The following is a 17296-nucleotide window of genomic DNA, read 5'->3' as shown; positions in this document are numbered from 1 at the left end:
AGGAGTTGTAAAACACAATAAACAGTGAAGAGGTGGGGCGGTGCGGGGAGAGTAGGGTGAACAGGAGTACACAAGTACCACCTACAGGGGGAACACCCCTCCGCATCAGCCAGCTGTGGCTGCCACGTGGGAGGGCAACTCCAGGGTCTCCAGGCCTCCTCCCCACCCCACCCCATCCCAAGAGAAATAAATTCCAGACTCTTCAGTAAATTTTCTTAATTTTAAAAACACAGGACTTAGTTCAAGTTTTCCGAAAAACAATAAGCAGGCTGAATTTGACCCTCAAGCTGCCAGAGATCAGTAGCCTAGACTAAGGTGATGACAGATTGAAGGGGTGTTTAGGAGAAATTGATGGATCTTGATCAAATAAACTAACTGTTAAAAGTCAGTTTTGAGAGCAGGGGGCAAAAGTGAACTTGAATAAGTATTAGATGATATGAAGGAATTGCTAGTGAGTGTGATAACAGTCTTAAGATTATGTTTAAAAAAAGACAGGCCTTATCTGTTTGTGATATTTAATATTATATATATGCTTTCCACTATAGATGAAACAAAAAACAGGGAGAGAGAAAAAATAATGGGTAAAACTCAACATATCTGAATATTAAGAGTAAATAAGAGGAATGAGGAAAAGTGACTTCAAAATTTTGAATTCAAATAAGCAATCAAAGAACATCACCAAAGAGACTGCACCACTAAACTTATTTATTTCCTTTGGGTTCCCCTGGAAAAAGCTATCTTTGTATCTTAACTTGTTAAAACTTATTTTCTAGAATTCACTGACAGCACACACTTTCCTCTCCATTATCAATCAGAACACAAGAATTAATTCCATACATTTTATGCTCCACTTTAGAATAATGCTAACTGGAATTATACTCTTTAAAATTATACTCTAACTAAATGATAAATTTAGTGAGTAGCACTTATTGAGCAATTTCTGTTTGCAGACTCTGTGCTAAGCCTTTTACTGGCATTATCATATTTAATCTTCAAGTCAAACCCAGGAGGCAATTACTGTCATAAAGAAACTATGATTCAAAGAGGTTAACTAACTTGTTCCCAGGACAATCAGCAAATAAGTGGCAGAGATGGGATTTAAATGCAGGCTGTCTGATTCCATAATCCCATCTCCTTAGCATTATCCTATACTGTCTTCCACGGGTATCTTTCATAATTAGCATACAAGCAGTTTATGAACATCTGGCCTTAAAATAAATCATGTATCACAGTAAGCCAGGCAAGCTCATACATACCTTTAATTCGCACTTAGAGGTGTCTAGCCCCCTTCCTGTATGGTGAACCCTCTCTGGCTATATCTAGAAAGCAAGCATCCCCTTCTGTACTGCCTTTGCAGTTGCCCTAATGTTTCAAGAGCAAAGTAGCATCTTCCTCAAATTCTTAATAATATATTCAGGATGAAAGTAGGAACAATACAGCTTTCCAGATAACTCAAAGCACAATGGACTTGCATCTTAATTTATCAGAAACACCAAGAAATGTGACGCGACCTCTTCCACCATGGAACGCATCCATGGTTGGCATCATAGAGTCACAGTGTCTAAGTTTCTGAACCTCTGCTGATTACCACAGCAACTGGCTAATTCCCCATAACCAAACGAGAAGCCAGTCCAGTACTGCATACTGTCTCAGTGTACATGTCCCACCAGGATCCATGCACCCGGGCCTGCAGCCTGGGAGTCAGTGCATGGCAAGAATGGCTGGGACGTACGGTTTACTATGGTTAAAACAAAATGCTACACTATCAGTTAGCACAAACCAGGGAAATAAATTCCTCATATGAAACTATTCAAACCAAATTTCTGCTTAGGGAGTGTCCAGTTTTACATAAGCAAACTTCCCCTCTGCCAGCATTTGAGGCAGTGGCACTTTCAGGTATTTCTGAATTAACTGCCTGAACCCACTCGAATCACATATTGTATAATTTTCTAACAGGCTTGCAAGCAATTTCAGCTCCTATCCTCCACTTCACCTCTACCTCCCATCACCTCTTCACACTGAGTAAGACTCATTTTTCAAAAGAATCTTCTACAATTCAGATATGCTTTAAACTCATTCAAATGTGGACTATTCTGACACTTATTAAGAAAAAGTCATACCTTACATCAACGAAGAATTTAAATCCAGTTTTAGAAAAGGAGATAGAACTGTCAAGTGTGGACATTTCTTAAGTTTACATGTACGATTTAACATAAGCTTCTTAGTTTACCTCTTACCTCAACCTAAAAAAATCCCACTCAGCCGTAAACTGTAACCCGCTGTAACTGCAACCCGTGGTGCTGCTGTCACTCACGTAACAGAGCCGTTCAGCGACTTGCTATGGAGAAGAGGAGCTTGACTATTTAGGATTATATACCTTATGAAAAAAACCCATGCTTACACTTGAGGGACCTAAACGTATCAACTATTTTATAGTAATACAAAAGCAATTATTTTAATGAAACAGATTTTTCTTCAACCTTACCGATGCTACACGAGAAACATCTGCTAATGTTTACTTGCTTATTCAATAAATCACAGTTAATCTCCAAAAACAACACCCAGACTAAATGGTTCCCTGATTTCTTGGTAATCTTATACTTGAAAAAGTAACAACTGTATGTTTTCAAAATTAAGCCACCCTCTTTCCCATCCAATTGTTTTCTTTGAACTGCTTCCTTCAATTTACATAAAATCTATCTGCAGCAGTAGGAAAAATAGCCCGAAGAGAAAAGCACCACCACCTCTTCCAAGGCCTGGGTCTAAGACTATACCATTTACTAGATATGTTTCACTCCACGGGTGCAAACACATGCAGAATAAATGTTACTGTGACAATGAACGAAAAATACATCCAAGAAAAGTCCAGATCAAAAGGCGCTCCGAATTTCTACTCCACTCTCAAGGCTTAACAGTTATCTCTGTGGGTAGTGAACACTATGCATACACACACACAATGCACACAAAAACTTTTTTCTCCCATGAGCCGATTTTCTTTTTATTTACCATGTTTCTAGTTTACTAAATGCAATCATATTTTTAAAATGTTTAATGACTCTAAAAAGTAGATCTAGGTGATTTGATAAGTGTTTCAGAACAATCTGGAGGAGGGCTTCCAATTTTTAAACAGCACATTTCATTAAAAAAATTCTTTAACTTCGAAAGAGTTATCAGAATCATTTTTGTTAACCGACAGGACTTAAACAGTCAGGGTGGAAACAGAGGAATATACAGTTATTTTTAAAAACAGCTTACAATATTTAAATGTACTGAAGAGTATATGATTCTTCTCAAGAGATGGAAAAGAGCTTCATATAAACACCAGATTGCTTTCTCCTCTCACATTAAAACACTTGAAATATTTTAAAATGTAAATTAATTATTCTTGGCCCTATTTTCTTACCTCTAAATCAAAAGTTAATTAGGAAAAGAAAAAACCGAAGCCTAAGTACAGCTCCTGATAGAATAACTAGAATATTAAAATACAAAACAACTTTGTATATGCTTTCTTTGGCCTAACAAAAATATCAATAGTAAATTTCCTTGAGACCTCACTTCTGATTCCTGCAGCACTTTGTCTCCACTACACATCCTGACATTTAGAATTCAAGAAACATCAAATAACAGAGCTAGAGAGATCATAAATTACAAAGAAGTCGGGAGAGGCAAGGTAATTGACTCAAGGTTAGTGAGTGGAAGGGTTAGAACTTAGATGTAGGTTTCCCGATGCCCAGATGTCTATGGTCTTCCCCACAGGCCAGGTTTCATCATAAGTGCTCTTTTGATTTGTTCAGTTTTACATATGCATTATTTTCTATGTAAGAATCTTAGAATTTCAATGTGGAACAGGAACTGAGCCTAACACATTTTTGGTTTGTCATGTTTTTTCTCTTTTTCTTCCATATAAGGCAACTTGGAACACAGACTAGCCATTCAATAAATACTCATAGAATTAAATTTTGAAGTATTAATTGTGACACTTCAGAATATTACACAATAGGAATTGTTCTTAGCATGCATTTGTATCTAAGAAGTTACAATACTGCTAATTACCTCTAGAAAAAGTGTATTCTGGGAGAATTTTTAAAGTTATTTAAATAAGCGTAGATTTATTGAAGAGTGTAGATTCATATAAGCCAATGTAAATTACTACTCAAAACCAAGAAAAAAGCACTATCAAAAGAGTTGTGAGCAAAAATGCATTAAAAACTTACCCACTGAAGAAAATAAATGACTAGGGTTAGGCTGATAGGTCCCTACGAAAATATAAAAATATCTCGTGCACCGATGTCTAGAGAAAACACTATGGTGTTCTCCTCTACTATATACACGCACAATACTTCTGACACCCATGTGTGGGTTTTTTCCCACACAGACCCTTTCTCCCACATCAGCTGGGTGTCCTGCAATTCAGTTCAATTTAACCAGAATCACTACAGACCCGAAAGGTTAAGGGCTCAGTCCCATAAGGCTGCCCCCACTTCAGATGCCCATCGCAAGTAGTAGGTCCCCAGGTTACCCACGACTTCTGAGTGAATTGGCTACAAATCAGAAGTTCCCAAGACCCCCCCCCTTCTCAGGTTCAATAATTTTCTAGAGTGGCTCACAGAAGCAAGGAAAACAGCTGACTTACTATTGCCAATTTATTACAAAAATATTTTAAAGGATACAAATGAACAGCAAGATGAAGAGATACATGGGTCAAGGTCTAGAAGGGTCCCCAGGGCAGGAGTTTCTGTCCCCTCTGGAGTTGGGGTGTACCACCTTCCTGGCTTGTAGATGCATTCCAAGATTCAGAAGCTCTCCAAAACCTGAACTTTAGGGACCTCTGTAGCGGCTTCATCACATAGGCGTGATCGATTATTAACTTAGTTTCAAAACCCTCTCCCTCCGTGGAATATGGGGGTTAGGGCTGAAAGCTCCAAGTTTCTAATCACGGCTTGGTCTTTCTAGTGACCAGACTCCATCCAAGAGCCCACCAAGAGTTGTCTCATTAGAACAAAAGATGCTCCTATCACCTAGGAAATTCCAAGGGATAGAGGAGCTCTGTGTCAGACACTCCTATCACTCAGGAAATTACAAGGGTTTTAGGAGCTCTGTGTCAGGAACAAGGCCCAAAGGCCAAATATTAGCAGGAATGGGGCGAGGGGGGCGGCTGTTGAGACCAAAATAAACATATTTTTTTATTATTTCACAACCTAGTAACATTTATCTACCTATGAACTTCATGGACTCCAACGCTGGAGAAGAAAGAGCTGTCTGTGTAAAAGAAGTTGGTGAGAAGTAGGACGGAAGAGAGGAGAAAGAAAAGCTGAGCACAGACACAGAACCTATGAATCCCCAAGGATGTGCAGGTAGGCAGGTCTTTAAGTAAAGTCACAGTAGAGTAAGAACTCTTGAGTCTCTAATTTGTAAGTCTGTTCATTGCTTTGCTTTGGTGGTTTTCCAGTTTGGGGTTTTGTTTTGTTTTGCCCTTGGTTACCCAGTAAAGTCACTGTTTAAAAAATTCCACCCCTGTTTAAACTAAACTAAGAAGAAAAGGAGAATTGTCCCTCTCTAGACGTGGCCGACAGGAATTTCAGAGGCTCTGGATGACCAAGGCACTCTGGTCACAGTTGTGGTGCCAGCTGGAGGCCAGGAGAGAGGTCTGCAAGGTTAGCGCAGGAGAGCAAGGGGCCCTCGGAAGACAAGGGGCCTCAGAGCTGGCTTGGGTATGACTGGAAAATCCCATCAGAGAGCCAGTTTGCTCTCTGCATGATGGCTCTGTAAGACTTCCCTAGGCGATTGAATTAGGGAGGTCCTTTTAATCTGCCTACAAACTGTTAGCCAGTTTCCTCCAAAAAAAAAAAAAAATTTAATTCTATATTTGCTTTTTTGTTGTTGTTGGTTTTTTTTTTTTGGCATGCTAAAACAGCTGCTCGTGTTTAGTATACTGCTAGACCCAGGAAGAAAAGGATCAAATATTTAAAGAACCAGTTTTGAGAATAAATTTTAAAAATCTAAAAGTAACTGGCTCCCTTCCTAGCCAGGTGTGTAGCACCTAAAAGTAATTAGCATCCTAAGGCCCAATAAAAGTTGTAGCTTCAAACCAGTAAAACAGACTAGTCCATGAAAGAGCCTTGCTGATGGGACACTGGCTCTGTGTTGGGGCTCTGTGGTCACTGGAACTGAGATGCAGAGTTTCTGGGGCTTTTCCTGGACAGTGTCCCAGAATCAGGAACTCAAGACTGCCCGGACTCCACGTCCTTCTTCCACTTGCTGCTGTGCCTGCAGACAGTGAAGCTGTGTCTGCAGACAGTGAAGCTGTGTGGCATGAGGCATATTCAGTGTCTCCTCAGTACCTCTGAGTGTCTGGGTCTGACTGGGGCTGGTGATGAGAGCGATAAAAATTACATGTGCTTGCACGTTCCTTCCTGCCGTAAGAATCTTTACCCTATGATGTCCACAGCATTAGAAGAACAGAACCACAGCACTTTAATCAGGAAAATCCCCTCCCTCTTTCTCTTTGGAAGAAATGTTGAAACAGATTAGCAGTAACTAGAAAGATAAATAGAATTCCTTTTAAAAATTTTAGTATGTAACCCTAAAGTAAAGGAGCAGATGATCAGTCAATGTAATAACACCAGGCTGTCTTACACATCCAAAATAATAAAAGCAATGTTAAAATCAATATAACAAATGAGATTTAATTATAACCCTAGCCCATTTTGGAAACTCAACCATGATTTTTAGAAGCACTTTCCCTGACCATTTAGCCCCCTCATTTTAGCTGTATGTCCCCAAAAACTCTTTTTGTATTAAAAGCTTCACAGAATATATTAATAGCAATAAGCATGTTCTTTCAATTGTATGAAATTAAAGCGTTTTTTTCCATTTCTAATGAAGATTTTCATTATAAAGCAAAGATAGTCTACTCACTATTCAAAGTTTTCTCCCTAACTAGACAAAATGCAATTCCAACCCTATACAAACTAAACTTTAAACCGAATTTTTTATAGCACAATATAAACAGTAAACAAAGTATATGTCCACACTAGCAAATTAAGCATTTTCTCATGTAATCACATCTTTTTTTAAGAATAAATTTAACGGAAATGAAGACCGAACACAGCCAAAAATAAATTAATTAATTAATTAATTAAAAAAAAAAAGAATCAACTTAGAATGAAATAGAGCTGTATTTAAAAAAAAAAGAAAGAAAGAAAGAAATTTAAGGGGGGAGATATACCCACATTTCAATTGGAATAAAAAATGATTGTTATTTTCCCATAACTGCTACAGTATGCCACTAATACAATCAAGGCCTGAAAAATACTTATGAATCAATCTAGTAACTAAGTACGTAAATGCACTAACCTGAATTAGTTTATTTTTTTAATAAAGAGATTTATATTTAAAAACTAAGTCAAAATCATTAACAGAAGTTGATGTGCCTCTTTTCACACACAAAAGAAAATATGTAATGGAAATCTTTCCTCTGGGTATACAAATAACATATCTTCACTCTTTAAATTTTGTTTTAAATAAAGTTATCCTGAAGGGGAAACATTAAAACTTATTTAAAGTTTCCGTATTTTTTAATTATAAAAAGTATTTTTTGACGGAGCATTCCTGTGACACAGTTAATAGCATAGTGATAAATTCAGTAGCACCATTACCAAACAAAGGTTGCAACATAATAGGCCATAAGATAGTAAGTAGCAAATCAAGTGTACTTCAATTTTAAAAAGATAGTAAGTAGCATAAGGACAACAAATCATGATGCACTGTTTATAATTCTACTACTCTGGATAACTATTTCTTGGCTAATTAAAATCTCAATAGTTCTGAAAATTAGTTGTTATTTAAGTTAAGTGAGGCAAACACATCGCAGCAAATGCAAAGGGGTAAAATGCAAAAAAAAAAAATCTGTCATTTTAAAAGCACCAATTTCTCAGTTTAGCCTAAGTTTTACAGCAAAGGTTGAAGAAGAATAAAAATAGTCATTGATAAATGTGCTAATCATTTCCTCCCAGGAATCAAGCCACAAATTCAGTCAAGTTTCTAGACCAAACTTCTAGAACACCCACAAGCTCTGAAACAGAAACATGCATCTCCTTTCCAATCAGCCCCCAGGGTGTTTTATTCTTTTTTTTTTTTTTTTGACATCTTTATTGGAGTATAATTGCTTTACAATGGTGTATTAGTTTCTGCTGTATAACAAAGTGAATCAGCTCTACGTATACATACATCCCCATATCTCCTCCCTCTTGCGTCTCCCTCCCACCCTCCCTATCCCACCCCTCTAGGTGGTCACAAAGCACCGAGCTGATCTCCCTGTGCTATGCGGCTGCTTCCCACCAGCTATCTATTTTACATTTGGTAGTGTATATAAATCCATTTTTTATCCTAAGGACAGTATTTACACCAAAGTACATGTCTCATTAGCATCAAGCACCAGGTTTAAAAAGATGTAACAGAGAAGCTCTATGTTTGAATTCAAAATGCCACAGGAATCACTGGCAAAGGCTAAAATGAAAAACAGCTCTCTCAAGTGCCCAGAGCCAGCTGCTACTGTCCAGAATGTGGCTCTTTCCCAAAGAGCAGCAGATCTGCAGGATACATGGCTTAAGAGGGAATATCATCTCCTAAGGCAAAAGTCGGCAAAGGGTTTCTGTACGGGGCCAGAGAGCAAATAATTTAGACTTTGCAGGACACATAGCCTCTGTGACAACTACTCGACTCTGCCTTGTAGCACCAAAGCAGCCACAGATGACATGTTAACGAACGAATGTGGTTGTGAGCCAATAAAACTTTACGGACCCTGAATATTGGATTTCATATAACTTTCACATGTCATGAGATATATATATATCTATATATTTATATTTATATTTTTCCGCCATTTAAAAATGTAAAAATCATCATTAGCTCACTGGCTGTACAAAAACAGGTAGCTGTTTATAGTCTGCCGGATTTGGCCCATGGGCTGTAGTTTGTCATCCCTGGCCAGGGGCCCAGCTTTCCTTCAGCCCCTGCCTAGCCCTTTCCCCTCCATTTATATAAACCTACAAAATGAGTGCTCTTTAGCAAAGCAGCCCTTTTGCTTCTTTAGATTCCCTGATGCCCAGTCTCTATTTCTTTCCCATCGGTACCGAAAGTCCAAAAGAATAAAGGGGTCAGGAAAGACACAGAGCATGGCCTGAAGAAAGGGCACAAGTCCCTCTTGTGTTGCTTTCAGCTATCTGATCTTCAAGTAACAAACCATCTAAATGTCCATTTCACCATCTATAAAAAAAGGATCATGGTATCCAACCACATGAAAGCATTTCTGAAGGTGTGATCTTATATTGAGAAAGGTAGGTAGAGCAGAAAATATAACTTCTGGAGAAGAATTGCCAACAACTGGACTTCCCTGGTGGCGCAACGCAACATAGCCAAGGAAAAAAAAAAAGAGTTGCCAACAACTTGTTCAGAAACAAAGCCTTGCCTGATGTTTCATGGGTAAGTTCCTTGATCATGGTAGTGCATGGGTCCCCGGGTAGAGAAAGGAAACTCAGTGAACTTAGTTAAAACCCTAGGAAAAGGAGCAGCTAGCAATCTCATTGACTGCATGCCACTTTTCATAATTCTCCGAGGTGGCCAGAAACTCAACAAACATAAACTGAGAATCTTCTTTGTGTTAAAAGAACAGGGAAGGTACTGTGAGGAGTACAAAAATGAATAAGACTCAATCCTTTACTCCAAAAAATGTATTAAACATAAACATCTATCATACAAAGCAGATATGATCTGTATAAACCAACTGCATTAAGAAGTTAGAAAGAGAGCCAAACAAAAGGTAGGATGGAGAAGAATTTCTTAGGAGCTAGATATAAACAAAGAATATAATTTCAAGGAGAACAGACAGAGGTAGAAATTTGAGAGACCTGTACATGTGTATCTAGGATGGCAGGATACGTGGATTCTCAATTCCACTAGACATTACGAAATTGTTCTCCAAAGGTGTTGTGCTTCCTGAGACTTCTCACCCTCACAACAGTTGGTATGATCAGAGTTTATTTTTTAAATGCTTTAGTCAATGTGATGGGTAGAAAAGGGTATCTCAATTTAATTTTCATTTCTGGTCCTCACATTCTCTAGAATTGTTTTGTATGTCTATTTTTACACTAAAGAAAGGCAGAGACTGGTCGTTCTGTGTGGCTGGAGCCCAGGACACAGAAAGTACACAAAGGACAAGCCTCCCTCTCTTCTTCTCGAGTTTTTTCCAGGACCTTGGTTTTTTCCTCTCCACCCCGTAAATTGTCAGTTTGCATCAGCAGATAGGGACAAACCTTTCCTTTCCTCCTTGAATGTGCCAGGGTAAATTAAAGAGTTTATAAATGAACATGGTTGAAAAATACTGGTCTTGACAGAAACATGTGAAACCATTTCCTCCATTTTTGTGCAAAACTTGGTTTCTGCCCAATTTAGATCATGGAATAGGCAGGGTACCTTAGAAAACACACCAAATGTTGATCCAGGTCTGGAGACCTAGTTACAAATTCTTGGCAGGAATACACCTTCTCTCATTGAGAAGGAAAAAAGTGTAGGAAACATAAATCAGGGTATGAACTTGATTTGCTGACGCTTGTTAGGAGGGTTTTGCCTCAAACGCTCCCATGGAGATAAAAGTTTAAGGCAAAATTCCTATAAATGATTCTAGGAGAAAATGATTGTTTTTAACCAAATTCTTATTTAGAGTCTTTCCATGCTGAGAATAAAGTGGCAATCAAAAAGGAATGAATGCAGTACACAGTAGAACTCTCAGGAAAGAGAACAAAATGCAGTGTTCTCAACTCTGGTTAACATACAGCATCAAAGCTAGGAAAAACTATATTCCAAAAATTGATTAATGTAATGTGATTCAAACAACACATTCCCTACTACAGTGGAAAAATGGAAAAATCACTATAAATATTTGTTTCCAAAAAAGAGTCGCCATTATCATTCCAGTAACACTATAATGCCACATTGCCTCAAATACACATAGATTTGTCTAATCCAGTGATTTCCCACCCTGGGCAATTTTGTCCCTCAGGAGACATATGGCCATTTTTCATTTTGAGACATATTTCATTTTCACGCCTGGAGGAGGTGCTCCTGGCGTCTAGTGGGTAGAGGCCAAGGATACTGCTAAACATCGTAAAATGCACTGGATAGTCTCCCACAATAAATAATTATCTAGCTCAAAATGTAAACACAGCCACAAAACCCTGGTCTAATCTATTTCTTCATGGCTAGCTGGGACATGGTGACAAAAATAGCAGGTTAGAGATGATAAGCGCTCCTCTTAAAGACCTCCTATTAAGTAAGCTAGACAACTTAGAGTTCTAAAGTTTGCTTGATATTTACATAGATGAGAAAAGTTTCCAATTTAGCAATTTTCAGTTGTAATAGTTTAGAGAGAAAATGGAACATAATCCATGATTCTTCCCATGTTATCAAGCACTGTACCATCTACATTTATTAGCTTATCACATCTACCTATACACAGTTCATAATCAAACTGGCTACTGCTGGCTCCACCTATGACAAATCAATATTTTTCTGCATTTAGATGATATCTGAATTCCCCACGCCCACCCACCAAAATCAGTCCTCAGTTGTCAGCAGTGGGTTTTACGTGGTCACTTTCTGAGAAAAGCATTCATATCTGAAATTCCCTTCTCTGATGTTACAATCCATTAAAACTTTACTGTCCAGCTCCATGAAACTTAAAAGTCAGATTAGGAAAGAAAGATAATTTTGAATGTAAACCTAAACGCAGCCACAAAGAGATGTCTTCTATAAAAAGTAAGGGGTGTTGATAATGAAGTGAAATAAAATATACAAAGGCTGAAGAGGTCCCTCTAAGAGTGGCAAAGCCCTTAGAGGTTATTTTATTTCCCAGTAAGTTTCCTTGGGTGTTTCAACAAAGAAAGTCGTTTTTCTGGGAATTTTTTTTTAATGTCTCCTTTTCCAGGTTTGCTGAAGGCATTTTCTTGTCTATTTTCTAGATGTTACAGTAAAAGATAATTTTAGAGTAATGAAAAAAATTCAGTTCAAATTTAAAGAAACCACAAAGGGTTGAGAAACTCATTTTGAAGCCATCACATATAGCTGAGAGAAAGAAAAGTATCCTGTAGCTGACAAAAATCTATCCAAATGCTGAAGTTTCTCAAACTAACAAAGCAAGTACTGTTTGGCAGGAATGTAGAAAGATGGGCAACTTAGTCCACTGAAGTTTTCTGAAACACTTACAGATGAAAACAAAAGTACTGCTTACATGGATTGACTGGGTTCTACACCAAATGTCAACTTCTGAATGTAAACCTAAAATAGAAATTTCTGTCCTTGTGCTTAAGTAAAGTTCAAGCAGAAAAGTGCCCTATTTACTCCCCCCCCCCAAAAAATGACAGAATGATTTTAATTTTTAAACAAAAGTGGTACAGCAGAAGGACATTTAAATGCAAGATCTAATTTCAGAGAGCAAAGAGTTAGAGCACAAAAGTGGAACACTCCAAGGATATCTCATGTGCAGCAAATGGCAGCAAAGTATGTCTCGACAAACATGTGGTGAGGCTCCCTTTAATCTTGCTAAATGTAAAAAGTTTTATTTTACATGAACTTGACTATTCGCTGCAGTTCCAGCTTCTGAAAACAAGGAAGGGCACCAGGCTTACGAAAAGGGTGGCCAAGCGGAAAAGCTGTGGACAGCTTCCCCTCCATAATCTACAAAGAGGAAAGCTACCTCCTGGAGGTATTGGGTAGCCAAGCAGCCTTACTGAAAACAACCACGGTTTTGAGCGTTGTTTCTGGCAGGAGGTAGGTGTTACCAGCTGCTTCCTGGGGCGCTGGAAGGAATGTGTCACCATCAATCAGAAAGTACACTAGCCCCGTGTTTAGGTCACAGAGGGAGTACTGCTTCGTCCAAAACGGATAAATCATGCCAACTCCAGCAAAGGAGGAGAAAGCAAAGTTGCAGGAAAGGTGCTGGTGCCCACCGACCTGCAAGACCAAAAGGAAACCCCAACTTGTGCTGAAGAAAACTTCGTGCGCTCTCGGGTTACGGAGAACTCCGAGAGCCCACGAGGGCGGATGCTCCCACACTCCCCCGGGGATCAGCACAGCCCGAGCGCAGTTCTGGGGAAGACCTGGGCGGTCCTGGGGAGGATGGACAGCCCACCCCGACTCACCTCAGTGGTCCCGGGGAAGGACAGGCTCCCACCGAATCACCTCTGCGGACCTGGGAGGGACGGGCGCCCCCCTCCACCAACTCACCCGGCCGACCCCACGCGAAGGACCGGTGGATGAATGAACTGCCCATCCGGCCGAGCCTCGCGGGACAGGGCGGCCCGCGGAAGTGCTCACCTGTGGGGATGCTAGAGGACTTCCCCGAGTCTGCACCCAGGCAAGGGTCCCAGGGCTGGAGGACGAGCGCCAGCAGCAGCAGCAGCCGCGGCTGCACCGCGCACCGCCCCATCTTCGGCCCGTCGACGGCCCGCGCGGGCTCCGGCGCCCCTGCCGCCCTGCAGCGGCCCACCTCTCGCGAGAGTGGAGACCCCTGATCCGCCCCGGGCCGACGAATGCGGGCGGAGGCGGATGGGCCGACTGGGCGCAGGGTACCCACGCCCGGCAGCTCGAGCGGCGTGGAGAGGGGCGGGAATCAGGTGGTCTGGAAGGCGCAGAGCGGCGGGCGCCCGCGGCGCCGCAGGCAACTTATAGGCTCCCCGAGGGGGAGGCGACGGGGCGGGCCGCGCCCCGGCTATTGGCCGCCGGCTGACCCGGCGCGCCGCTGCGTGCACCGTGCGGTTGCCTGCGCTCGCCTGCCTGCGCGCTTGCCCCAGCCCCACGTCTGGGATTGTTTGCTCAATTCCGACCTATTTAAGGAGCCGTCTGCGGCTACGTGTGGAGGCTCACGCAGGGCTTCTGGCTGGAACCGGGAAGCGTGCAGTTAAGTTTGGGAGTGGGCCCGAGACAGGGGGAGGAGACGCTGGGAGTCTGGCCGACGGGCGGCGCTCCCCGCTCCCTCCTCTCTGCTTCCCCAGCGCCCTGAGCTTCCCGGTAGCCTCTAAGGGTGCGAATCTGCTCTTGTCTACATTTAGATGCTACCCTCAGAGCAGAAGCGACGTCAAATCCATAGCAATCCTGGTTGAATGGGACCTCGCCCGACAATGAACGATGGAAATGTAGACACACCCCACACCCCCCGTTAACTCAGGGGCAAGTTTCTAAACCCTGTAAAACGAAGGTCCTGTTTTTGGTTTACTCTGTAAACCGAAAGTTTTTATTGTCCATTGAACATTTCTTCCTCCTCTGCCTGTGCCAGGAGAGCCTTAGACTCTCTCCAGTAATGGCTTATAAATCCTGCGGAATCGGAGTCCAGCATGTGTAACCCGGGCTGTGCCTTACAAGATCTTCCTTCAGTCCACATGGAAAATTACTCCCAGAGATGCTGTCAGAGCGAGCGATCTCTCAGCTCCCTGGCGCGTCCTCCCCTACTTCCAGTTTTGACTCATGTCTGAGAAAATTCCTTTTAATGTATTACTTCTCAGCACATTTTAGCTAGCCCAGTGTTTAATCTGTTGGGATGAGCAGGGGCAAAAGCACAAATTAAGGCAAAAGCCTGACAATCTGCCTCGTATATTTCACGACACGAGAGAAAATAGTAATATTCTATAATGTTCTACCTCTATAATGTTCTACCTCTATAATATAGAAAATGGCAATATTCTATAATGTTCTACCTCTATCTTCCTAAAATGCAGGGGGAGGGGAGGGGAGGGGAGCTGATTTGAGCCAATACCCTTTCCAACTCTGAGCCTTTGAAGTTAAAACAGAAAATTATTGGAAAAGACATTCCATTATGATCACATTTTGTCTGAAATTAGCATGATGTCTAGATGAGTACTAAATGGTCGCATTAAAAACAGGTGGAAAACCTGTAAAGGAATGTTGCCTATGTGTGACATTTTAGAAAAAGAATCATTTCCTGTGCCCAGCCCTAAGCCAGTTGTCATGGTGTGTATAAGGTTTGGTCTCAGTATTTTAAGAGGGATATTGGAGAAAGTTCAGAGAAGAGTAACAAATAATTAAAGAAATGGAAAGTATGACACGTGAGAATGAAATAAGGATTGTTTAGCCTGAAGAAGAAAAGGCTAAGGAAGGGATTCCTTAATAACATCCTTCGGTATCTGGCCAGTGCCACTCCATAAAACTAGGCAGACAACAAACAGCATCAGTCCTCTAAATCTGAGGACTCTGCTGGGATTGGCTGGTCTTTTGGCCAAATCTCAGTCTCCAGAATTCCAAATCTGTCTACTGTGCCTGAATCCTGCCAAAGTCCTTAAACTTGACTTCTCACTTTCCTGGTTGTCCAGTATCTTCAAGAACTTGCTTGGTTAGAACCTAGCTTTCTGCCCTTCCAATCCCCCTCTTGCCCACATGCATGCTTACAGCCTCTCCACATCACAAGGGTATGTGTGTTTCAACTGCAAAGTCCACCAATAATTGCAGGTTACTATGACATTTCCTCCTTCTCTACTGAGAGTCATAAGGTCGGGACTATAAGACTTGTATAAAGTTAAGTGATTGGATTTGTTGTGCAACAGAAACTAACACGGTACTGTGAAGCAGTTATACTCCAATAAAGATCTATTAAAAAAAAAAAAAAAGTTAAGTGTTTCTTTGGGCTTTTCAAAATAGCCAGCCACATTTATCGCTGCCTGAAAGAGCCCCAATTCTGAAACCAAATCCTTCCTCCCTTCTTATATTTCCAACTGTCTGCTGGACATTTCTACTTGGACATTCCACTGGCACAAACTCCAAATGTCTTTAACTCGTGAAATCCAGATCCCACTCATGGCTTCCTCATCTCTGTTAATGATACTGCTGCTGTTTAGCTCACAGAGCCTCAGACATTTTCTACTTCTCCCCTCCCACCACCTCCCTCCCCTCATCACAGAGCTAGATTCCAAATCCTGTCATTTTTTCCCCTCACATTCTCTCTCCTCTATGCCTTTCCATTCTCACTGCCACCTCACTAATGCACTCCTAACTGTGCTGTTTGAACTGTTTCCTAACTGATCACCCTCCGTGTAGACCCTCCCTGCCCCCACGTACCACAGCTAGATTCATCATACTCAAATATCCTTTCAGTTACTTTATCCCCAAACTCAAAGATTTCAGAAGAAATTTGGAAGCAAACCAAATCTCTTAACCTAGAACTCAAATTCCTTCACTGTCAAACCTGATCACCTCTCCCTATAGCCGACCTGGTTTGCTTTATTACCTCTCAAAGCAGACCAAAGACTGTAATTTTTATTCTCTAGAGTTTAGGAAGTAATCACCGTCTTCCTCTTCGTTCTTACAGAGGCCAACCCAGAGCCAAGTTTCAAGGACCAGCACTTTGTTGGGAGTTGCAAGGAAAAGGGGTAGTTGAGGGTGAAGTGACACAGGAAAGGGAATTAGCCAATAATGGGTACATTATTAAATCTACCACAGTAGATAACCACAATCCCACAGAACTGATATAAAGTACACCCCACAGAAATATCCTAGCCAAGGGGCAGGAGAATAGGAATATATATATGCCAACACTCATCAGTCATGGATTAAGGGCTGGGGGCACTCATTCTCAGACATTCCCAGGCTGCTATGCTCACAGGCATAGTAGCTCCCCATGAATGATGCACGTCTTAGCCATGAGAAGTGAGGTTGGCATGCTCAGAAATGGTAAGGAGATTTGAGGAGAAATGAGAAAAGCAGTAACAGCATCTGCTTAGCCACCATGCCTTGTTCATGTTATCGCTCTATTTTAAAAGTTCTTCTAAAATAGACATCTAATAAGGACCTGCTGTATAGCACAGGGAACTCTACTCAATACTCTGTAATGACCTATATGGGAAAAGAATCTAAAAAAGAGTAGATATCTGTATATGTATAACTGATTTACTTTGCTGTGCAGCAGAAACTAACACAACATTGTAAAGCAACTATACTCCAATAAAAATTAATTAACAAAAAGAATTAAAGGTAAATGTTCTCAAGGAAAAAAAACAAAAACAAAAAAACTCTTGTCCAAATCTCTCCTCTTCCTTTCACTGGGCCAACTTCTGTCAGGCTCAGGTGCCACCTCCTACAGGAAGCCCAACTTGAGTGCCTCATCCTATCTCAGGATGGGTTAAGTATCCCTGCTCCATGCTTTCTAACTGTTTAAACAAAACTCTCTCATTTTTGACAGTCTTTTACTAGACAGTTTGTTTATCAAGGGCAGGATCCAATATTTCTTCATCAT

General features: G+C 41.0%; 1 protein-coding gene across 2 annotated transcripts in view; it reads right to left on the bottom strand.

Moving 5' to 3' along the window:
- Positions 1–13711, bottom strand: part of PLOD2 (procollagen-lysine,2-oxoglutarate 5-dioxygenase 2) — a 106150-nt gene extending 92439 nt beyond the window's left edge. Inside the window, exon 1 of one of the 2 annotated variants that reach the window (XM_059920154.1) lies at positions 13372–13711. In XM_059920154.1, the coding sequence (XP_059776137.1) occupies positions 13372–13483 (112 nt within the window). In that variant the 5' untranslated portion in view covers positions 13484–13711. The remainder of the gene's footprint in view (positions 1–13371) is intronic. The other variant, XM_059920153.1, reaches the window with a different exon arrangement.
- Between the last annotated feature and the right edge of the window lie 3585 nt (positions 13712–17296).

Source organism: Balaenoptera ricei, chromosome 4 (genome assembly GCF_028023285.1).
Source record: "Balaenoptera ricei isolate mBalRic1 chromosome 4, mBalRic1.hap2, whole genome shotgun sequence".
NCBI lineage: Eukaryota > Metazoa > Chordata > Mammalia > Artiodactyla > Balaenopteridae > Balaenoptera > Balaenoptera ricei.
The sequence above is the reverse complement of the archived record's forward strand: the minus strand, read 5'-3'. Positions and strand labels throughout refer to the sequence as shown.